The sequence below is a fragment of the Nycticebus coucang genome, chromosome 11 (assembly GCF_027406575.1).
Source record: "Nycticebus coucang isolate mNycCou1 chromosome 11, mNycCou1.pri, whole genome shotgun sequence".
Classification (NCBI taxonomy): domain Eukaryota; kingdom Metazoa; phylum Chordata; class Mammalia; order Primates; family Lorisidae; genus Nycticebus; species Nycticebus coucang.
The window spans coordinates 36,097,245-36,121,738 of record NC_069790.1 but is presented as its reverse complement, the minus strand read 5'-3'; the positions used below and the strand labels follow the sequence as shown (position 1 = coordinate 36,121,738).

The window sequence follows — 24,494 nt, the reverse complement described above, 5'->3', positions numbered from 1 at the left end:
GGGTGTGTGGGAGCAGATGCTCCTGAATCCACAGATTCCTTAGGCTCAGAGACAGGAGCACAGGATGCGGGGAGGGAGGCAGAGGAGGCTGGGAGCATAAGAGGCAGGGGCAAGGTAGGCCTGGGCAGGGTAGGCCAGGTCAGGGGAGGATGGGGATCTCAGGGAGAGAGGAGGCCCGGGACAAGGGACACCCTGGCCCACTTTGCCTGCCGCCAGCAGGGGGCGCGCTGGCAGGGCGGGGGGGCGTGTGCGGGGCGGAGGGGCCCTTGGGCAACTTTTTGGTTGGCCGCCGCCCGCGTGCGGACCGCCCAGACTCTTTTAAACTTGATCCCTCAGACGTCTTCCCCTTTCGGCCGTGGCGCGTGACTTGGTGAGTTGGGATCGGCCACATGGCTTCGGGTCTCTCCCGTGGCCCTTCCTAGACGCTCCCCTCGCCGACCCTGGGCCCCAGGCTGGGCGACAGAGACCGGGGTTCAGCCCTGTGGGGTGGGGACAGCCTTGCCGCGGCTGGGCTTCCCGTCAGGGGGTCGGACGCACGGGTAGCCTGTAGCTTCGTTCTAAGTTAAATGATTCTGTTTGGAGAATCAGACTCCACTCCGAGGCGGAGGCGCAGACCCGGGGCTCGTGGGCTCCCTGGCGCGCCTGGGGCTCCCGTCAGCCCTGAGACTCGGGTGTAGAAAGCGAATGAGATCGGGGATCTGCAGCGCTTTAAGTTTCCGAGGCCAGCAGTATCATGGTTGTGTTGGCAATAAATGGAGGTAATTTCGCCCACGCAGCCACTAACCTTGATACACATGCCAGTTGCCACCTGGCACCGCTGGATTTTTATTTTAAAGGTCTGGGGGGTGAGTCCTGCGGGGAGAACGACCACCGCGAGGCACAGCTCGGTGAGCCTTAATAAGGGAGCCTGCAATACTCTCCTCCAGACCTATCTTTTCAGGCAAGAGGGCCGTTTTGGTTTTCTGGCCTGGGAAAAAATTCTGAGCCATTGGTTTCTCCTGACCCGGACAAGGCTGGGCTAAGTCTATGATGTAGAAACAGGCAAGGCTGCCTGAGAGAAAGTTTGTCTCGGGAAGAATTCTCTGGCTCTGGACAGCACCAGTGAACACTCTAACTGCTTGTTACTGGTACAACTTCCTGCACAAATGATGTACAAATTTAGTAAAATTTGTAAAAATCTAGATTTAGATTTGAATGAATGAAGGAATCATTATGGTCATGGTACCAGTTAGTAGTTTTCTGTTAAAATATGAAGCTTGTGGTTAACATGTTTTCCTCAGTTGTGAAATACTGTTACTGCCTTTTTAATAGTTTGAAAATCAATGGGAAACTGAAATTACCGTGCCTTTATTTTATTTATTTTTTGGAGACAATCTCATTTTGTCACCCTCAGTAGAATGCCATGGCGTCATATTTCACAGCAACCTCAAACTCTTGGGCTCAAGTAACTAACTCTCTTGCCTCAGCCTCCCAAGTAGCTGGGACTACAGGCCCCTGCCACAACCAATTCGCGGCTATTTTTACATAGGAGGTCTCCCTCTGGCTTAGGCTGGTCTCAAATCTGTGAGCTCAGGCAGTTCGCCCACCTCCACCTCCCAGAGTGCTAGGATTACAGGCGTGAGCCACCAGGCCCCACTACCACGCTTTTAAAGGTGGGGGTTGGGGGCGGGGAAGCATGCTGTTGCTGCCTATATTCTAAGCACCAATTGTCAGCCATATATTTGGGCCCATAACACATAGACAATTTCCCCAGCCCTGAATATCTTGATGTCTGGCGAAAGGCCCCCTGTACTACAAGTAAATGCAGTGGCTTTGCTGTACCACGGTTTTACATGTTGGGCATGTCTGTGGATCCTAAATGTTCAGTTTGGTCTGTGAGAGACATCATGTCTAGGAAGCAGCCTTTGCTAGTGTCTATTTAAGGATTGTGGAAACTGAACTATTGCCCAGGGCTAGAAACTATTCTCAGCCAGCTGAACTCAGCCTCAGAGTAAACAAGTTTCCAGCTTCCTTTGGTTTTGAAATCTATGAAAGTTTGTTTCCATTCTTCCTAGGTAAATACTGTTGCCAATAATGTTTCTTCTCTAAAGTTGATACTAGTCCAGCTTAATGTAGCAGAGGTGGTGCCAGAAAGATGGTGACTGGACGTAAAATAGTTTCTAGGATCTAAGAATTTAATTCACTTCATTTTACTTCTAGCTGCAAAATAGGATACCCAAGTATCAGGAAATTTGGAGAAAATAACTTTGTACAGAAATTCTATTCAAAGGTAGCATTTTATTCATGATCAGAAGCTAGTAGACAGCCACAGAAAGGCCACTCTTCGAGTTGGGATTTGTTTGTTTTCTTTTAGGTCTATTTCCCTAGAAATAGAGTGCCATAGCCTCAGCCTAGCTCCCAGCAACCTCAAAGTCCTGGCCTCAAGCAATCCTATTGCCACAGTCTTCTGAGTAGCTAGGACTATAGGTGTCTGCCACCATGCCCAGCTAATTTTTCTGTTTAGTAAAGATGCAGCCTTGCTCTTGTTCTGGCTAGTCTGCAAATTCTAATTTCAAGGGATCCTCCCTGCTCAGTCATCAGTCTTGGTTCACATACTCATATAGTGTGTTTAACATACTATAAACTGTTACTGTTGGCATATATGTGGCAATGGTGGGCTTCATTCTGCCTAAGATTAAAGTATCTCACTTTTTAAAATTTAGTTTGTATCTTTTTTTTCCATGTGGTTTTATGTTTTGTGTACTACAAATTTGTTTACAAATTTTCCCAGCATGCTAGGATTACAGGTAGAAGTGTAAACCACCCCCCTTCCACCAAGGCTACCCTTTTTAACAAAAAGTTAGGGCATGATATTCTAAACATTGTTCATGTCACTTTTTTACCAGGTTCAATGGAGTTCAAGATGGTGATGAATTTAAGGTATGGACCATATGAAAGTAATTCAGCTTGAGTTAGTAGTTGAATATAAATCTTGGCTAAGGATGAGAACTCTAATCTGATTGGATTCTGCTCTGATGGATTAAAGGATTTACCTGAGGCCAACTTGCTATGCAGGAACTTGCTAAATGGACTCATCCCTTTTAAAATTATGCTGTAGATTAAAAAAGACAAGACAAGAAAAAGATAGGATTTTAAGTAATAATTGTTGATGCGACATTACTAAGTCAGCAGTATATATATATAATACATTGGGATTCAATGTACCTGCTCAGTTTTTGTAAACAATTTAGAATCACTGTGTGTTATTTAGTAATACCTATGGTGGTATTTCTTTTACAGGTCTTGTGCTTCAAAGAATCTGAAGTTTTTCAGGTGAAAAAGACGTATTTGAGTGTGTGATCACTGATAAATACAGTGAGGTTTTTGCGGCTTTTGTCCCTTTCAGTCTGGTAGAATGGTGAGTTCTAAGGTGGTCCTAATTATCTACAGGAATATTTATCTGAGAATTTTATGCCTCTGCCCTGCAGCTGAGTTGGCCCTATAGAGAATTCCTACAGAATTCAATGTCATTATTTAAAGTAGTTTTTCTATCTCCGGCTGTGGTCTGAAACTTGCTACAATGTTAACACCAAAGAGCAAGTCTTTAGTCCTGGTTCACATACTTTATAAACTGTTACTGTTGGCATATATGTGGTGATGGTGGGCTTCAGTCTGCCTAAGATTAAAGTATCTTTTTAAAATTTAGTTTGTGTGTATCTTTTTTCCAAGTAGTTTTATGTTTTGTGTACTACAAATTTGCTTACCACATCTTGATTATGTAATACTTAGCAGCTACATTTATTTTTATTTTATTTATTTATTTATTTATTTATTTATTTATTTATTTTTTCTTTATCGCCCTTGGTAGAGTGCCGTGACGTCACACAGCTCACAGCAACCTCCAACTCCTAGGCTTAGGCGATTCTCTTGCCTCAGCCTCCCAAGTAGCTGGGATTATAGACGCCCCCCACAACACCCGGCTATTTTTTGTTGTTGTTGTTGCAGTTTGGCCGGGGCCAGGTTTGAACCCACCACCCTCGGCATGTGGGGCCGGCGCCCTACCCGCTGAGCCACAGGCGCCGCCCTATTTATTTATTTTTTGACAGTCTCACTGTGTCACCCTTAGTAGAGTGTCATGGTGTCACAGCTCACAGTAACCTCAAACTCTTGGGCTCAAGCAATTCTCTTGCCTCAGCCTCCCAAGTAGCTGGGACTACTGGCACTTGCCACAGTGCCCAGCTATCTTTGTTGTTGTTGTTTGTTTATTTAGCAGGTTCTGGCAGGTTTGAACCCACCAGCCTCAGTGCATGTGGCCGGAACTCTAACTGCTGAGCTATGGACGCCAAGCCACTACATTTATTTTAAATCTCATCCATGGTATGGCACTTCCCCTCATTCTCTCTTTTTTTTTCCTGAGATTAATATAAGTAAGGGTACAGATGATTAGGTCACATTGTTTGCATTTGTTAGGCAAAGTCCAAGTTGTAGCTGAGCTCTTCGCCCAGGAGGTGTGCCATGTAACATGGGTGTGAGGTGAGAGCTTGCTAATCCCTGCTCTTCCTTCTCCTGCTCTCTTGACAGCATGTTCTAGTGGCTATGAGGTAGGAGAGAATGGGGTGTGAAGTCTGTTAACCACATGCCATTACTCTTCACACTACAAAGGGTAGTAGGATGTCTTTGGCAAATTAGCTACCCAGGAAAGTAGAAAAATGAAGTTAGATGCTGAGTAAATTGCAGGTTGAACTCAAGTATGATGCTTTGTAAACTTCATGATGGAATGAAAGCTGGCCTATGAACTCTGTTTTTTCTTTCCCTTGGTATATTCAAGGATGCTTCTGAAAGGAGGTATGTTCAGTATTAATGAGTCATTGTTATTTCCTGTGGGTGCTGTTGTTTCCACAGGGCCTGTTGAACCCTGCCCGGGTTATCCAAGTTCTGACATGAGCTGAGTTGTGCCATCTTGCCTGCATGAACAAAGCCCTTCAAGAGCTGCTTAAGCTTTCTGGTTTAATAACATTCCTTACTGCACCCTCCTTACCTCCACCAAATCCTCCCCCCACCCTGTGATAGGGAGTTATCCAAAACAGAACCTTGGTTAAGAAGTCTAGGGTCACCAAAGGTAATGGAAGGAAAACCAACTCGCCCTCCTTAGTTCAGTGCATGCCTGCATATTTAGCACAGCTAAGGCAGGGATGGGAAGGTGCCTTACACTACCAGACTATTCTTTTCTGCTCAAATGCCCTGAAGGGAAGTGAAGCAAGCCTGGAATTCAGTGAAATGTTTTCAAAGAGTATTTACTAATTCCAAGTGAGGCATTTGTGCCTGAAAAGAGTCTTTAATTATGATGGTAAAAGAAAATGCGATTTGAATACAGTTTTGATCCTAACAGTTATTTCATTGAAAATATTAAGTCTTAGTTGAGAACTCCACTTACTAATTTTCCCAGATAATGGCAAAACATGCTCCGTATAATAACTGTGTCACTGTTGTGTCAGTTTAGCAGAGTCTATTTGATGCCAAGAAGAGCCGTTTTGTCTACGGTACTCTACAGCGTTTATAAGCACTTGAGTACAAGTAGATTTTGCTTCAGCAAAAATTTCTAGTCAAAGTAAATCAGACTAAAATATTTGTATTTTTGAGGATCCTAAAACCTTAAATATTAATTTGGCAAATATTTATTGACCCAGTGTGTATGAAGTCCTGTGATAGAGAAAATTTCTAATTTTATAAAACTAACACAGTGATTTGTTCATTTCAATATGTGAGATGGAGCTGATTAGACCACTTTTGTTGTAAGGAATACTTTCACTAGGCAGTATCTGAAAAATTTAATTGTTAGGCAAACTCTCAAGAGACTCATGTCTCTTCATATCAGACCCTATCACATTCCCAAAATAATTTGAGGTGGTTTGTAAAGGCAGAGGGAGGGTGGCGTCTGTGGCTCATTGAGTAGGGCACAAGCCCCATACACTGAGAGTGGTGGGTTGGAACCCCAGGCCCGGCCAAACTGCAACAAAAAAAATAGCTGGGCGCTGCGGTGGGTGCCTGAAGTCTCAGCTACTCTGGAGACTGAGGCAAGAGAATTGTCCAAAGAGCTGGAGGTTGCTATGGGCTATGATGCCACGGCACTCTACCGATGGTGACAAAGTGAGACTCTGTCTCTAAAAATAACAATAATTAGCAGAGGGAATAAAAGTTCAGCAAGAATAAAAAAAGCCAGCAGGCCCCATGCTGTAGGATCCAGGCAATTTGACTCTTTCTAAGGGTAAAGAGCCAACTGGCAAATTAGCAACTTGGCAGGCAGTTATATACAACTTCCACATGGAGGAGAGGAGTGGTCATTTGCATTCTAGGCTCCCCAAATTCTAGGAGAGGTTTCTTTTTGCCCCTTAGTGTTTCGAGTACTGTACTTTGAAGGGAGTAGAACAGAAGGTATCTGGAAAACTAAATGGGAATCTAGAGAAAGTAGAGATTGATACATTTTTTTCCCCTAGAAGCAGAGAGGTCTGTTGACCAACGATCCTGAGCACAGAAAACCACGCTCAGATTGAGTGAACAGATAAATAGCCAGCAGTGTGTTTGAAAAGCTTCTTTTTATTTTATGATCATAAAGATTGCCTTTTTAAAATCTGCCTCATGTTCATCAACTGAAAAATTCTGATTCCAATATTATAAAATTGTTATGAATCACAATCTGGGATTATGCCACCAAAGCCCCCTAGTGGAGTTTCTCTGTACTGCAGGGGCCAAGGGTCTTGAGGAAAACTTCCACCATTGCCATCTGCATTTCTAGAAAGATGGCTCCACACCAATCTGTTTCAGAAACAAAGAGATAAAAACCAGTCAAGTCAGTTTGATGTAGTCCCTTTTGATTTCTTTCTGGGAACTGAAAAATGTTTCTGATAGAATAGTCTTGTGCCATTTATTTTCCAGCTGGACAATTACCCTGGCATGTTACCCCACTCTTTGAGGCTGAAGCCTATCACATCATTCATAGGCCTCTTACAGTGGGGAAATATGTAGAATTTTGGGAAGCAGAGTCTAAAACTGCCCTCCAATGTGGTAGCTTCTAACCACCTATGGATGCTCAGTACTAGTCCAAATTGACATTTGCCGTAGGTATGAAAACATCGTATATGAGGAATCAATTCGAAAAAATATAAAATACTTTTTTTTTCTTTCTTTTTGAGACAGACTCTCATTATGTCATCCTCAGTAGAGCTCTATGGCATCACAGCTCACAGCAACCTCAAACTCTTGGGCAAGCGATTCTCTTGCCTTAGCCTCCCAAGTAGCTGGGACTACAGGCATCTGCCATAACGCCAGCTATTTTTTTTTGTTGTTGGCAGTTGTCATTGTTTAGCAGGCCAGGGCCAGGTTTCACATATACCACTAGCCTTGGTGTATGTGGCTGGTGCCCTAACCACCGAGCTACAGGTGCCAATTTTATATTGGTTAGAAGTTAAATGATACTTTGTGTATGCAGGGTTAAATGAAATACATTTCTAAAATGGTGTATGATGTGCATTATATTTTTTTGTTAGCACTAGTCCGAGAAATAAATCAAAATAATCATAGAAAGAGACAAGTAGTGGTTCTACTACCCAAGAGTGAGAGAGATGTTGCTGTTCTATATAGGAACTTGAGAAAAAAGGAGAGTATTAGTAGCACTTAAAATGAAGAATCTATAGGTAAGTATTTTTTTTTTTTTTTTTTTTTTTGTGGTTTTTGGCCGGGGCTGGGTTTGAACCCACCACCTCCGGCATATGGGACCGGCGCCCTACTCCTTGAGCCACAGGTGCCACCCGGTAAGTATTAATTATTTTTTTCAAGGGCAGAAGGTGTAGGGGTAGATAGCCATTACCATTAAGAAGATGTCATAAAGTCTACACTTAAGCTATTAGTACATCTGGACTTTTCTGTTTGGGTTTACTCTGTATGAGCATTTGTATGTTCATTAAAATAATTGAGGATGAAAGTTCTGGTTTCCTGATCTAGTTGGTCTGGGGTGGGTCTTCTAGGGTTTTTCTTTTTTTTTTAATGGAAGGGAGACATTGTGGGAGATGATACCATAAACATTACCAGAATTTGTATACGGTAGAGCTCAGGTGATGCACCTGCCTCAGCCACCCAAAGGGCTAGGATTAAGGGCATGAGCCACCGCTCCCAGCCCAAAGTGCTCTCTTTAAAAACTACCTTACCAAGCAAAATGTTCCATAAAATTCTCTCCTTACCTTGGTTTCATGTAACTGATATAAAAAGCAAGTCTGTGTAAAATCCCCTTTGGGAGTTTTCTTGCTACTAACAATGATTTTTTTTTTTTTTTTTGTCTTTTTGTTTTTAGCAATAAATGAATTCTTCCCTTAGAATTCACATTTCTCTTAAGTAGTAATTTTTTTTTTTTTTTTGTAGAGACAGAGTCTCACTTTATCGCCCTCGGTAGAGTGCCATGGCATCACACAGCTCACAGCAACCTCCAACTCCTGGGCTGAAGCGATTCTCTTGCCTCAGCCTCCCAAGTAGCTGGGACTACAGGCACCCGCCACAACGCCCAGCTATTTTTGGTTGCAGTTCAGCCGGGGCCGGGTTTGAACCCGCCACCCTCGGTATATGGGGCCGGTGCCTTACTGACTGAGCCACAGGCGCCGTCCCTTAAGTAAGTAGTTCTTAATGGGTGGTGAGGGATGGGGACAAACCTGTCCCCCTGTAGGGATATTTGGCTGTCTGGAGACACTTTTTTTTTTTTTGGAGAGCCAGTCCTAAGCTGTTGTCCTGGGTAGAATGCCGTGATGACATAGCTCACAGCAACTTCCAACTCTTGGGCTCAAGTGATTCTCTCTTGCCCTCCCAAGTAGATAGAAGACAGGCTTATGCCACTATACCTGGTTAACTTGTCATTTTTGTAGAGATGGGGTTTCACTGTGTTGCTCAGGTTGGTCTTAAATGTCACACCTTAAGCCATCCTCCTACTTTAGCCTCCCAAAGTGCTAGGATTATAGGCATGAGCCACCATGCCTAGCCATTAGTGTTGATTTTTTATAAGTGACCAGAAATCACAATGCACTTATCACAAACTTGCCATCTTAATCAGACCTGGACTTAACTTGATCGCGGAGGGGAAGCTGGCTCCAGGGTCCATATACCACACACAAGTTGTTATCATGATGTGTTTCTCCAACAGTAGCTTCAGTCCTCATTAGAGACACTGAGCTCATCAAAAGAACATTCAGAAACCAGCAGAAAACCCCACACCCAAAGACTTGAGACCAAACATCACTGATCCACTCCACTCTCTAATTTTAACATTGATCAGAATATTTTGATTGATTTTATTTATTTTTGTTTTTATTTTATTTTTATTTATTTATTTTTGAGACAGAGTCTCAACCTGCTGCCCAGGGTAGAGTGCGTGGCATCATAGATCACAGCAACCTCCAATTCTTGGGCTCAAGCAATCCTCTTGCTTCAGTTTTTTCTATTTTAGTTGAGATGAGGGTCTCGCTTTGGTTTAGGCTGGTCTCAAACTTGCAAGCTCAAGCCTCCCAGAGTGCTAGGATTACAGGCATGAGCCACTGTGCTTGGACATTTTGACTAATTTTAGAACCCATAAACAGTAAGACCCCAGAATCATTGCATTATTACATTAGCAAAATTAAAACAATCCCCTCCATGTTGTCTGGGGTAGAATCTCTTTGACTTCAGTTAATGGGTGTGCCACGAGTCAGTTCCCTTTTAAACCCTGGATAGCACCACTGCCACAAAGACATTTAGTGTGGTAGATGCTGTTGGCCAAAGGCAATGACATATCTGCTCTCCAGGGTAGCGAGGAGAGTGGGATAGATGCCTGGAAACAAGATGAGATCTACCCGGGTTACTAGAGCTCTGAGAAGCTGCAGGAGCTGCCTACCTCTCAGGTTAAGGGCGTCCAGGTACCCTTCATTGTCTCCTTTGCATGGGCATTTTTAATCTTACACTTTCTTGCATAAAAAAAATACAGCCCGTGCCCTGTGGTCACAAACAGTATGGAGATGAAGACCAGCAGGCCAAACTGCTGCGGCCGCGGGGCCAGCATGACGAGGACGAAGTGGATGAGGTCCATGAGGTAGTTCAGGGAGCACTGCACGCCGTTCACAGCCCCTCGCTCCACTTCTGGAATGTTCTCCTGGAGAAGCTGGGTTACGGTGAGATCAAAGGACCAGAGGCCTGCAGGGGAGCAGTGTGGGGGGGAAATAAATGGGAAGAGATATCAGAAGACACCCTGAGAACTTTGCTCTGGCATTGACTGACACTGTCACCTTGGGCAAAGAAAACTTTCTGTGCTCGGTTTCCTCATCTGTGAAATGGGACTATTTCCAGCACTGTCTTATTGGGGATTCTGAGATGGTACTGTGAACTGGGTCACACTGTGTGCGGCAATGTGTGTGTGGCAGTTCCTGTCATAATTTGTGGCATTATATTTATCTTTTTGAATCACCATCATCACAGAGGCACTGTAAACTTCATTTTGGATGTATTTATGCCCTCACTTAATTGCAGAAATGTTCAGGACAGAAAGCAAAGACGTGCTTCAAACCCAGCTCTAATTCTAGATTTTCCTGTCCCTTCTGGCTCAGTAGAGGAGGAACTGGCCTCCTTTTCCCACATCCCCACATTCAACCACATAAAGAGGCTGCATTTGGTGACATTGCAGGGGCAGTGTCAGGACCTGCTGTGCAGAAGCCTTTAGAGCAGAAGCCCGCTGTGGTGATGACATTGCTGCCTTCCCATGACAGCAGGGAGACATGCTCCTGGTTGCTGGGCCTCCAGAGTCTCCCTGGGGTCTGCTCTGGCCCTGCCAGGGCCGTCTGGTTGCCTCTGTCTTGATCCCTGGACTTAGTTCTGGACTCAAGAATTACTTAGAGATAACATGTTCTAACCTACAGAATTTGCCCTTGCAGAGCACCAGCCAGGCCCTCTGGCCTCCTGGGCTAACCACCCTGCCTAGGTCTCCCATCCTCCTAACCTGTCCTGATCACCCCAATGGCCTCTATCAAGTCTATCAAGGCTTGACCTGCCAAGGACTTTGCTCCACACCAGACTCTGACCCAGAGCTCACCTGTAAAACCACCACACCTGGCCCTGAGCTTACAAAATTAGGAAGTATTTGTAAATGTTGCAGTGGTATAACGTGAAGTGCTCAATGGGTTTAGGGCAAAAAGTTAACAGTTCTGAGGTTTTAAAAAGCAAAGTGAATTTTAAGCAATGTGGCAAATTCTTCATTCTGCCCTTCATTGTTGTAACCAGAGTTCTGTAACTTAGTGCCCATCACAGTGGAAGCAATTTGCCATTTATACTTGGCAAATACCTAGGACGAACTGTGTTGTTGGTGCTACATGTTGAAAACTAAGGCAGGGCATAGGCCACGTCACCCCTGGAGAGGGCCGAGTCGTGGCAGCCACATGGCCTGACATGCTGACAAAGACTTAGTGTATACTGTTGGTTTTGATGCCTGCAGTTTCAACCCCTCACCACCAAGTCCAAAGTCATTTGTAATCCTGGCAGGAATAAATGCAAATGGCATGTGCTGGCATTGGGTGTAAGACATCCCGAAGGGTCCGTTTCACCACTCAGCACTGTGGTTCTCTATGTCTCTCCGCCCAGCCCACATCCCAGCCCTCACAGAGTGTCACTCATGAGAACAACCAAATGGCAGCTAAACCAGCAATGAGGAGGAGTGAAGGCGAGAGTGCGCACTCCTTTTCAGCGGGTAGTTTCTATGCTTTAGAAAGTGTTGTGCTACATGTGTCAACTTATGGGAATTATTTCAATGCATCCTCTGGACATGCCAAAAGGTACATACTGTTATCTCTAAAATACTCCATCCTAGGGATAAGGAAACAGTGACATGGGGGACGTAGGTAACTTGCCAACATTGGCAGGGCCTGGCTCTGGGCCCTGATCTACACCCCTCATAAACGTCAAGAGTGTTCTGTGTCTTGGAATCCTCATTCAAGATACAACAAAAAAGATTGTTATGACAATGGAGGAAAGGCCAAGGTTCTCTCACACTGAGTGTTTTTCCAGATTGCAGGCACTGCTGATCAACTTATGTGTTTTCCAAATGTGGCCATTTCCTTTGTGTCAGGAAGAGCCAGGTTATCCTGGTAGACAGGAGTGGCTGGTGGGCTTTTTTATTTCCCTTTAAACTAAATACTTTATTGTAATATAATGTAAATTGTGTAAGTCTTAGATGGTCACTCTTCTCTCAGTTATTTTTGCAATTAAAGGCTAGAAGGGCAAGGCAAAACCCTAATAAAGATAACCTACCCATCAGATTAAAATATTTTAGAGGTGGTAATCTCTAGATGAAAGAATAGGTTTCTAAGGCAGTTATTTGGATTCCAGAGCACAGTTTCTTTCTCATACCTACACGTTACATCAGAGGAATGAGGTTCCCAGGCTAGCCCAGGGTTTTATATCCTCTTTAATTGAGGCTACCACACTTTCATTTCCTCTCTAATAGGCTAAAACTTCCGTAGACCCAGGGGTTCTGGTCTCCGTGGCAGAAGTCAGGGACACATGCCCTCAACCCTGTGGTCTTACCTCACCATGGCCTAAGAGAGGAGAAGATGAAGCCTGAACCCTGGGAGGGCAGGGTCTCAGCCTTCTGCTCAGAGCAAGGAGAGGATGCAGGGCACTGGGAGGTGTGTGGAAAGGGTGTTGGGATGAACCTCGGAAGACACACCTGCTCTCTGATCTCCCACCACTGCCATTTCCACTCCCCTCCCTATTTCTGACCTGGGGGTGGGGAATCCCCTTGCTCTGAGCTGTGCCCTCAGGGAGAGGCCTTGAAGGTGGTGACTTCAGATTTGGAGGGGAAGAAGGAGGGCTGTACAAAGAAATGATATTCTCTAGGGGGAAACCTGATGACGGAGATTCTACGCCAGGGAGCCTGCCCCGATTTCTTCCCAGGCTGAGCCTCTGGGTCCAAACACTGGGGCCAGTGTGCTGTTATGTGGTGTCTGTGGCTTCACCGTCCATCCCTACCATGGCACTGTTGAAGTCATCAGACATCAAATGACCAAACTTTTTAAAATTTGTTTTAATAAACATCTTAACCAAATGAGATACGTCCTCACTGCCAGGTATGAACGATATGGTCCGAAATGACATATAGTTGGTGGCAGAGTTCAAACCCCAAGAACTTGTGGCAGACAAGCTTGTCAACTCAGGGTTAGGCACACTGTTCTTAGGGAAGAATTGCACTGCCCTGCCGCCAGCAGCTAAGGAAAGCTTCTCCCTCACCCCACCCCCACCTAAACAGCCCTCTTTCCTCTCTCATCCAAGATTCACGAACAAGGATCCAGGCCAAAATACTCCTTTAACATAGATGCCGTCTGTAGCATTTACTTGTTTGCTGCCCAGGAAAGAACTATTTTCCCTTCCCTAAATCTCCACGTTCTCACCTTTCTGCCTTGCCTTTGACCACTGGCTACCTCACCTGGAGGATGTTTCCCTCTCTATGTCACCTGCTTGTCCCCCAGGGATCTAGAAAGGAGCCTCAACCTTCCAGACCAGGTTTTAGTGTTCCTCCTGTGTGCTCCCAATCCGTCATTCTGCCCTAACATAGCTCCTATCACTAAATTGCTGACAACTTACTGGTCTCCTGCTGAGACTGTAAGTTCCACAAAACTAGGGCTTTGTCCAACCAAATAACTCTGTTATCCCCCACGTATAGGACAGTTTTTGTCACATAACAGTTCCTGATGAATGAATGATAAGGTTTACAATGGTGCAGTGATGAGACCATCAAATGCTTCTAAGATTACTCAGCACCATCTCATGCTACAGAATTGCACACCACTACTGACCCACACATAGCTCACCGATTCGTGCCAGGATTACTCCTGAGAAGAGCAAAATGATAGAGGTGTAAGACTCCGGGTGCTCAGGGCTCCGCTGGCCTTCAAATAGAACTGTGCTGTTGGTCCAGTGGATGGAGGACCGGTCTGGGAGGATGGGTTGGTTCAGGTTTCTTTCAAAGGGATAAATATTTACCAGGTCTTCCTTTAGCAACGCATGGTTTGAAGAAGAGTTTTTGCTTAATGGAAGTGAGAAAAAAGCCAGATCAAAAGGACTTCCGGGAGCAAAGACAGAAAACACGCAGAGCATTAAACAACCTAAGTGGAGCCAGCTGGATATGACCCCGGTGGTGACCAAACCATATTGCCCCTGGAGCCGGGTGAAGAGAAATGTACCCATGAGGCCAGATAGAGCTGAAAGGGCCATGAGGATGCTAAGCAGGGAGCCTCCGATCCCCTGGGTGTAGGCAAAGCCCGTGGTGATGCAGTCAAACCCCAGAACTGTCATGTAGAGGAAGGCCAAGCCCAAGCCAGCCAGGAAGACGGTCTGCCTGCGGTAGGCTTCCCAGCCTTCGCGGCACGTGTGGAGAAGCCTTCGCATGTTTCGGAGGCAAAGAGCACACCCTGTGGCTGTGGACTGTTGTCTTTCAAATTTAGATTTGTGGTCATTTGGCTTTTCCAAAGTCCTGGGCTTGTGGGTGAATCCATCAGTGGTTTCCCAAGAGTCCATTTCACCTAAAATAAAATCTAGATAAGCTTTAAGTTAGTACCCTGCCCATATCCCCTCATCCCATCCCCAACCTCATCTTTATTGGACAGTTCCTGTACACACTGATGGCTTCCTGCTCTGTACACTGATGGCACCTGTCTCTCTGCCAGAAGTGCTCTCTCCAGCCACCCAACACGAGGCACAGGCTGTTGGTGCCCTGTGGGCAACTTCCAACCAATCAGGGATGAGAATTGGTGGGTAGACACCCAAGTTTCCCTAGCCCTCGGTGGAACAGTTCTGAGGTCTGTCCCACATGGTCTCTCAGAAGGTCCTCAGCAGGACTGAGCTCCACTGCCCTCAGTGGTGACCCTTGTACAGGGTGGACATAAAGTTCACATGCAATTTAAAATAGCTTAACATGGTAAATTGCACACAAATTTATGGACACCCTGTATTAATATGCACTTTGCTGGATTTTCTCTCTTCCCTGTCTCATTTCCCACTTCCTGGGATCACCTTCCAAAGAGATTACATTTTACCCCAAATTCTTGTCTTGAAAAAACCCAGAGATGGGCAGCACCTGTGGCTCAGTGAGTAGGCTGCTGGCCCCATATACCAAAGGTGGCAGGTTCGAAACCGGTCCCCAGCCAAACTGCCAAAAAAACAATAGCCGAGCATTGTGGCAGGCGCCTGTAGTCCCAGCTACTCGGGAGGCTGAGGCAGGAGAATCGCCTAAGCCCAGGAGTTGCAGGTTGCTATGAGCTGTGTGAGGCCACGGCACTCTACCAAGGGCAATAAAGTGAAACTATCTCTACAAAAAAAAAAAAAAAAAGAGGAGAACAAAGGACAAGATTTCACATGCTTGAAACTTGGTCATGAGCTCCCGGAAGACAGTGGTAGATATTTCCTCTGTGATTTTTCTAGGGAGTGAAAACCCCCCAATACTTATGGGGAAACAATGGCAAATAATGTCAGTCTTCCAGGACAGAACAGACAATGACTATAAACAGTGGTTATATATATATATATATATAACCACTTATGAGACGTATTTAGCACAAATTAAGACTAGTTCTCTAGGCCAGGCATGGTGGCTCACACCTGTAATCCTAGCGCTCTAGGAGACCGAGGTAGGAAGATAATTTGAGCTCAGGAGTTCAAGACCAGCCTGAGCAAAAGTGAGACCTTGTCTTTGCTAAAAATACAAAAATTAGCTGGGTGTTGTGGTGAGCATCTGTAGTCGCAGCTACTTGGGAGGCTGAGGCAGGAGGATCACTTGTGCCTAGGAGTTTGAGCTAGGCTGATGCCATGGCACTCTAGCACTCTAGCCTGGGCAACAGAGAAAGACTCTGTCTAAACAAACAAACAAACAAACAAAAACCCCTAGTACTCCAAAGAACTAAAGGAGTCACATAAGGCTCTAGGGGAAAGAGAGGGGCAGGTGGGCCAAATTCATCTTGACCAAGAACCAGGGAAAGCATCATGATGCTCCCAATTATAGACATGAATTTATTGCCAGGACAGTAAAAAAAAAAAATATATAGCAATAACAACAACAACAATGAAATACCCAAAACTGACTTAAGTTTTGCTATCTGCTAGTTAGTAAAATAGGGCTTCACATAAACTGTCTTGTTACAATTAATGAAATCAGTTCTGTTTTTGTCTTTACAGACTGTGAGACAGAGTGTATAATAAGTTAACCCTGAAAGGTCACACAGATAGTAAGTGACAGATGGGAAAGATATAGTTCACTCTATGTACCCATTAATCATCTAAATATGTCTATCTACCTCTTTCTACAAATAAACATACTTTATTTATTCAATGAGATATGGTATACTTCAGCTACAAAACGGCTTGAGACAAAAGGGAATTAATTATAAGAAGCCCAGAGAAAAAATGATCAGAAGCAATTCCTAGACTGTGTTGTATCAAGCAGATGGGCAATATTGTTAATAGGCAGGGATGGCTCTTCCTTTGGAAGAATAAGGTCATGTCTACTGGCAGGTCCTCCTTCCTTTTATCCCTATTATACTGTTAGGAAATTTCTGATTAAAAAAAAAAAAAAACACTGTTGATAACAAGGATGGCAAATTCATCAGACTGTCTTGACCAAAGAGACACCCATAGTCCTTAACATAGTTGTCTCTCTAACTCAGCATCTTTGGGGAGACTGTTCATTAGTGAGATAGGAAGGAGTAATTTGCCCCAAGGATGTTGGCATAGGTTCTCCAGTGTGTATACTGCATGCTGGGGTGTTACTTAAACTGAAGTGTTTCTGAATGGAACCCCTGGAGTTATGCAGTGCACAACCTGTGTAACTGCACAAGGCACCCCTGCCTGCCCCCACCATTAAGATCAGTGGTATGAACTACATAACCAATGGCACAGCTGGAGCTTTCTCATTTATCACTGCTTCTAGGCACATTGCAGACCAAATGTTGAGACTGTGATCAGACACAAGTTCTGGAGAGAAGAAATGAAACACATGAAGGGTAAAAAAAGAGTAAGAGCTCTCTCTGAGTCTGCATTACCTTGAATGTTCACAGCCTCTTGTTGCCTTTCTAGGAAGTGCCCCCCTGTGTGTTGCTGAGGCTTCACAGCCAACTGGGGAACTAGTTGATAAACCCTGGACAAAAATAGAAACTCTACAAGAAGTGAAACCACGTTCCATCCGAGGATGAAACCACAACCGATCACATGAGACGCCCATGTCATCACCTGGCCCACAGACAAGGGAGCAAATATATTGATGATCTGGTCCAGCCGCCGGACTGATGCATTCATCCCTGAGAGAGGAGGGAGACAGTGCAACTTAGTGAGTCCTTCCTTCTGGTGAATTCAACATCATGCATATGCTAGATTTGCTAGCTGTGCCCTGAGCAAATGATGGTGAAAACAGGAAATTTCCCTTTGGGTTAACTAATCAGTCATAGCATTTTCAACCTGGAAAAGAACTTTGAGATCAGTTCTGTTGGAACTTGCACAATTAACAGATAAGTAAACTGAGGCATAGAGAAACTAGGTAACTAGAAGCTAATTATTCTAACTCCCGTCTATCTCAGCACACTTTCCCATCACAACCCACCATTTTAACAATAATATTAACAGTTATGACTATACCCAACCTGGTGACAGGGGAGGGAGGTGACAATGGGAGGACAGAGGACAAAATCAGTTGAATACTTACCCTTACTCTGTGCCAGGCACATAGTTCTAAGCTTTTTTTTTTTTTTTTTGGTAGAGACAGAGTCTCACTGTACCGCCCTCGGGTAGAGTGCCATGGCATCACACGGCTCACAGCAACCTCTAACTCTTGGGCTTACGTGATTCTCCTGCCTCAGCCTCCCGAGCAGCTGGGACTACAGGCGCCCGCCACAACGCCCGGCTATTTTTTTGTTGCAGTTTGGCCGGGGCTGGGTTTGAACCCGCCACCCTCGGCATATGGGGCTGGCGCCCTACTCACTGAGCCACAGGCACTGCCCAGTTCTAAGCTTTCTACATATATTCATCTCCATCCTCACAAGTCTAAGAGGGCAATCAATGTTCCTTTCACAAGTTAGGAAACTGAGGCAAAAAGCAATGAATTTGTTTGCTCAAGGTCACAAAGATGGAGATGAGATTTAAAGCCAAGCAGTCTGACTCAGAAACATACTGTCCTAACTATTCCACCATCATTGAAGATATTTGCAAAATCATTTTTAAAATTGTCCTGAACTTCAAAGAGATTCTATGCTTTATCTTAGACTTCTTCAAAATTAATTAAAGGAGAATAGGAAGATTTTCTTCACCCAAAGACAGAGAACACTTAAGACATCATGCCACCAAGCTTTTACTCACATAGCTGTTTTATTTTCGGTGGTGTTATTTAAGCCGCAGTACATCCAAATAAGTGCAGTTCAGAAGAAAACATGATTATAAGGGGTTTCTACTCTCTGAAGGGCGTAATTTTAATACCCTCCTCCTTAGTGGCTTCCTTTATCTTGGCCATTCCTTTATTTGGCACATTTTCTAGCAGGAGAGTACTAATTGCACAAATATAGAATGGGAGGAAATCTTCAGTTTAAGTTGGCAATTTGAATATACTGCAATGTGAATAATCTGAGCTTTATAAATGGAAGGGAAAACAAAGAAGATGCCAGCTTCTTTCATTTAGCTCCATTATTTAAAAAAAAATCCTGCCTCTGCTTTCAGAGATGATGGTCACATTTGAGGAATTAGCGGGAGGGGGTGTGTGTGGAAGCTGATCACTGGCCCAAATTAAGAAATCTTTTAATTCACTTGTTTTCCAGGTCTAAAATTGACTAGGAACTTCGGTGACCCAAAGGGGTGTCCAACACTTTGGCTTCTCCATGCCACGTTGGAAGAAAGAAAGTTGTCTTGGGCCACACAGGAAACACACAAACCCTAATGAAAGCTGATGAGCACAAAAACAAAGGTCCATGTGTAATTTCCATGGTATCTGACACCACAGGTAAGCGAAAAATTCCCATCATCTGCATGTGCCCCACAGGCTGCGGGTTGGACACCCTTGACTGCAGCTATAATGTTAAGTGCTTTTACAAGCCCTGTGTCTCATAAAATCTTTCCCAAAACTGCAGATGAGAAAAGTCAAGTTTGAAAAACTTAGGTAATGTGCCCCAAAGTATGCAGCTAGTAAAAAGCCCAGCTGGTTTTAGCTGAATTCAAAGTCAAGACTGGTTTATTCCAAATAACGTTCTCTCAGCGTTTATAGTGCCTCTGAGAGGCCTGCATAGCTCATCAGCTCTCTGCTTCTCAGCTGATCAGAGGAACCTCAAGGCCCTGGTGGTACCGCTCACCAGCCAGCTGGCGTCTGTTGCCACCCGTGAGGCTCACAATCCAGTCCTTCTGAATAGCGATGGTCAGCACAGTGCCCGCCAGATTTGCCAAGGCTGCCAGCGTGGTCACCACCGCATAGCAGGCCACCTGCCGGGGAAGGGAAAGGAATTTTGGAACCCAGAATAGACTTCCTCGTACACTGTGGTACATACAGGTATCTATCTGACTGCTTGAGGGACATTATTCTAAATGAACACAAAGACCTTTGTGAGAAAAAAGTTCAATGTAGGTTTGGAGCCAAATGCTTTGTGTTAATGTGAAGCATTTCCTTTCCCTACCCCATCAGTGCCGCAGGCCAGAGCCAATGCCAATCTGCACCTTGCAGACTTAGACTCTGCTATTCTGCTGTCTTCACATCTGCGGGATTTCAGCAAGGCTTCACAGATTAGGGGGCAAACGCTAAAGAAGGTTAGCCAAATCCAAAACCAGTGAGCAGAGCTGCCCAGAGAACACTCCCTGATGGACATTCAGGTCTGTCTCGGTGACACTGTCTCAGTGACACCCGCGCAGGAGGGGCGGGGAGCCACTCACAGTGAACCAGCCGTGCCAGATTTGTTCCATCTCCTTCTTGTAGGAGAAGACAAGCATCAGCAGGACGCAGCAGGCGGTGACAGAGGCGTTCTGAGTGAAGAGGGAGGCGTGAGCCACTGTGGATGGAAACACCCCAGCCCAGTATTTACTCTTGGTTTGAAAAGGCAGGTCACAACTACATCATTGCTGAAGGCAGACTCACGGCATTCGGCCAAACCTTGTGGCTGCCAGAGTTAAAGTTTTCTTCAGTGATCACCAGCTTACAGGGTAAAAAAGCAGGCTCGTGCACACAGGAACAGCAAAGCCTTCGCTACCACAAGAAAAAAAAAAGCTGGACTTGACAAGGGAATGAAAGCATACTTTCAGAGAAAGATCATATGAAAAGCTAGATTCTAGATAAATCAAGGAATTTCATTTTTTCCGTATTCCATCACACTCTTCCGGATTGAATTTGTAACTGAAGCTATCAATTTGGTTTAAGGACCAACCCTCTAGACTTTAAACAAGCTAGTCTTTTCAATGATGTGGCTTCAGAGAATGCCTTCCCAAGTCTCCTATGGGGGATGAAAACAATCATGTTGACTAGTATCGAAGAGAAAAGAGAAACCTAGGATAGCTGGCATTCTTACTGGACAAAGGAAGCTCAAGGAGATACAGCCAAAAGCTAAAAGTAGACCTACGTTGGAACAAATAAGTTTCCAGATATTAATTACTAGTCTAGATATTAATTACCTGGTACAAAAGATACATTTTACACATAGAAATTGTCTTTAATAAAAATAATACAAATGTGTTATACACAGGTAATACCAGAATATTAACAAGGAGGCTTTTCAGTAACTTAGAATTAAAAACATGTACTTAGTAAAAATCTGTATTGAAATATTTGAAATATAGCACCAGAGAATGATGACATCAAGCTGAGTATCTGTTTTTCTGGAGTTTTTCAGTTATGCTCTATTGCCATTTAGTTCATATCTATAGTTTTTTTGTTTTGTTTTTTTTTTTCACTAAACAGCCCCACAAAAGCTAGGAGGTCATAGTGTACCACTTAATTATGTATGTCATAGTTGAGAGCATTACCTTTATTTCTTGGTTTCCTGTCGATCCAATCACCAATTAAGACCCCAAATATTAATACAGATCCAGCCACCACTAAGCCAAATACTGCTGATAGAAGAAGATTATGTCCGTATAATTCTATCAGGAACACAGACATAGCAAAGTGCCACATTCGGTCTCCCTGTAAGTCAGTAGAGGCAAAGCATGTTTTAATCATTGGCCTAAAAGATGGAACAAAATTAAAATCCAGAAGGATGTATTTCTTCCAAAGGACATGCAATATGTAGGATTTAAAAACAAAATGTCAAAATTATGCTTTTATGCAATACACCAATAACTTTATTTTTCTGCAATATAGTTACAAATTTTAAAAGTTGGACAGATTATATTTTAAAATTCTAAGAGCATCAAAGAGTCAACAAGCTAATGAGAAAATATCAGATGAACACTTGAGAGAATACAAGAATCCCAAGAAATAATAAGCCCAGGATATCTGAGGACGTCTGCTGATTAAGAAAAAACAGTAGTGAGATAGAATAATTTGGTGGGCTCAGATAATTAGATAATAGATGTCCTTGATACCAAAGATGGGGACTAAGATAAACTAGTTTTCAGTTTAAGCTAAGCCCCATGACTGCAGGTCAGTATAAGCAAGGGTGAACTTGAAGCAACCAACCCTTGCATGGACTCGTAGTCCAGTTGTACCTCACCTGAATGGTCCAGAAAACCTCAAGCCTTGAACTTGGATTAAAGTTTCCCAAATGACTAGTGCCCAGTGTGCATCTAAAAGAATCCAATTAAATTCTTTCTAAAGGAAGATACCATTATCTTTGGCTTCGCATAATCCCTACCATAATTTTTAAACAATGCCCAGCATATAGTCAAAGATAAGTAGTCACATAAGGAACTTAAGCGCTATGAGCAAGATCTATGATAAATAAGATATAACCAAAACAGATCTATCAGAGGCTTCAGATATTTATCTTATCAAAAACTGGCCAGAAAATAATAATGTTTAATATATTTAAAGAGATAAATGCCAAGTCTGATAATCTAAACAGGAAATTGGAAACTAAGAAGTGACATGGGCAGTTAAAAGAGAATTAAATAGAAATTTTAGGACTGGAAAATATAGCAATAAAAACTAAAATTAAAGCCTCCTTTGCTGTGTTTTATAGCAGATTAGACATAATCTAATCTGTAATCAGTTAACTATTGATAATGGCTGCAGAAACCATCTACAATAAAACGCAGAAAGACAAAATGAGAAGAACAGTAAGGAAGACAAGAAAGGAGAAAAGAAACACATAATTGGCCAAACAAATAGAAAACACAAAATAAGATGGTAAATCTAGCTTAAATATATCATTAGTTATCATTCAGTGTAAACGGACTGTATGTTCAAGTTAAAGGTTAGAGATCTAACTTTTATTTTTTTGAAACAGAGTCTCACTATGTCCCCCTCAGTAGAGTGCTGTGGCGTCACAGCTCACAGCAAGCTTAAACTCATGGGCTCAAGTGATTCTCTTGCCTCAGCCTCCTGAGTAGCTGTGACTATAGGCACCTGCACAACACCTGGCTATTTTTTGTTTTTAGCAGGCCCAGGCTGGGTTAGAACCCACCAAACCCGGTGCATGTGGCCAGTGCCCTAACCACTTAGCTATGGGCACGGAGCCAAGATCTAATTTTTTAAAAATTGAATTTAAAAGTACAACTATATACTCCTTAAAAAGAAAAAAAAGAATAAATAAAGGATGGATAATGATATACCATGCAAACACTAACAAAAAGAAATTCATGCCAGTAATTAATACTAGACAAAATAGATTTTAAGGCAAAAAGCCTTGTTTGAAATAAAGAGAAACATTTTATAATGATAAAACTGAAACTCACAAGAAAGACATAAAAATTCCAATTTTGTGTGTCCTAATAAAAAGGGCTCAAAATATATGACAAAAAAATACGTAGAATTGAAAGGAGAAATAGGCAATTATTGTAGGAGATTTTTAACTCACCATCTTCCTCTTAGCAATTGATAGAACAAGCAAAAAATTAAAATTTATATTAAGAATGCACGTGTGTTCATTCTACTTAAGGGTCACATAAAAAACATTGTACCCAACAACTTCATAATACACATGGTTTTTAAGCACATAAAACATTTATAGAAATTGATCATATAATAGATCATAGAGCAAATCTTAATTCCAAAGTGTAAAAACTATATGAAAGATGTTCTCTGACCTCAAGGCAGTTAAGCTAAAAATCAGTAATATGAAAATCAGAAAATCCTTAAGCGGTGGCACCTGTGGCTCAGTGGGTAGGGCACCGGCCATATACACCCAGGCTGGTGGGTTCGAGCCTGGCCCAGGTCAGCTAAACAACAATGACAACTGCAACAAAAAATAGCCAGGCATCGTGGCAGGTGCCTGTAGTCCCAGCTACTTGGGAGCCTGAGGCAAGAGAATCGCTTAAGCCCAAGAATTTGAGGTTGCTATGAGCTGTGATGGCACTCTACCCAGGGCAACATAGTGAGACTCTGTCTCAAAAAAAAAAAAAAAGAATAAAAAGAAAATCATCATGTATGTAGATTAAAGAATACATTTCTAAATAATACCTAGGTCAAACTAGCAATCATAAAGGACATTATACATTTTTTTAAACAAAGAGCATCAAACCTTGTCAGATGTAGTGTAAGCACTGCTTAAAGGGAAATGTATAGTCTGAAATGCACACATTAGAAAGGAGAGGCTGAATTTAATGAGCTAAGGGAATAGCAAATTAAACCCAAAGAAAGTAGAAGAAAGGCAGTAATAAAGGTAAGAGAAGAAATTAATGAACTAGAAAAACGAAGACACAATGAAAAGGCTTGTTAAAGTCAAAAGCTGGCTCTTTGGAAAGACTAATAAAATAAATCGAGGTAAAATGAAATACTATACAGCAATTAAAAGTACCCCAATCAGTGTTGCATGCAATAAATGGATATTACAAACATAATGGTGAGCAAAAGAAGCAAGACATAATAGCCTACATATGGTAGGGTTTAATTATAATGTAATATAGTTTCAGGATGCCTATATCAATGATAAAACTATGACGAAAATAAGGAAGTGAATCCCATTAACATGAGGCTCATGGCTCCTTCCTGTTGGTGAAGAAGGGGTGTGACTAGAATGGCCCCAGGAGGGACAGCTGGGGTGCTGGCTACATCCTAGGTCTTTACCTGGTGGCAGTTTCATGGTATTCACTTTATACTTATTGATTATTATTGTTCCTACACATACGTTTTATGCAGTCATTTCTGTTTGTTCCATATTTGATCATTCAAACATCTTTTTTTTTATTTTTTATTTTTTTATTTTTATTAAATCATAGCTGTGTACATTGATATGATCATAGGGCACCATACACTTGGTTCATAGATCGTTTGACACATTTTCATCACACTAGTTAACATAGCTTTCATAGCATTTTCTTAGTTATTTTGCTTGAGGACAGCAAAATAACTC

General features: G+C 43.1%; 1 protein-coding gene, 1 long non-coding RNA gene and 1 other non-coding gene across 4 annotated transcripts; 2 read left to right on the top strand and 1 right to left on the bottom strand.

Moving 5' to 3' along the window:
• Window positions 1–356: 356 nt before the first annotated feature.
• LOC128598563 (uncharacterized) lies at window positions 357–24,490 on the top strand. Of its 2 annotated transcripts, XR_008383659.1 has the most exons (7): window positions 357–370; window positions 2,886–2,919; window positions 3,280–3,397; window positions 4,250–4,356; window positions 9,977–10,160; window positions 17,101–17,350; window positions 18,825–24,490. It is a non-coding gene; the product is annotated as an uncharacterized LOC128598563 (long non-coding RNA). The 2 variants fall into 2 exon arrangements; XR_008383660.1 differs by lacking the exons at window positions 357–370; window positions 2,886–2,919; window positions 4,250–4,356 and having other exon boundaries at window positions 3,303–3,397.
• Window positions 2,973–3,041, top strand: LOC128560634 (small nucleolar RNA SNORD93). Its single transcript, XR_008373107.1, has one exon. It is a non-coding gene; the product is annotated as a small nucleolar RNA SNORD93 (small nucleolar RNA).
• LOC128598562 (solute carrier family 40 member 1-like) lies at window positions 9,106–15,047 on the bottom strand. Its single transcript, XM_053609085.1, has 2 exons — window positions 13,845–15,047; window positions 9,106–10,182 (listed from the first exon to the last, which is right to left on the bottom strand). The coding sequence occupies exons 1-2, from the start codon at window positions 14,548–14,550 to the stop codon at window positions 9,890–9,892; spliced, it is 999 nt and encodes a 332-aa protein (XP_053465060.1). The 5' UTR covers window positions 14,551–15,047; the 3' UTR covers window positions 9,106–9,889.
• Window positions 24,491–24,494: the final 4 nt, after the last annotated feature.

Bases quoted from the DNA above. Each gene is read 5' to 3' on its own strand.
- LOC128598562 (XM_053609085.1), bottom strand. From the start codon at position 14,550: ATGGACTCTTGGGAAACCACTGATGGATTCACCCACAAGCCCAGGACT. The intron at 10,183-13,844 runs GTGAGCTATGTG...GCTCCCCTGCAG, and splicing joins AGTAATCCTGGCACGAATCG to GCCTCTGGTCCTTTGATCTC.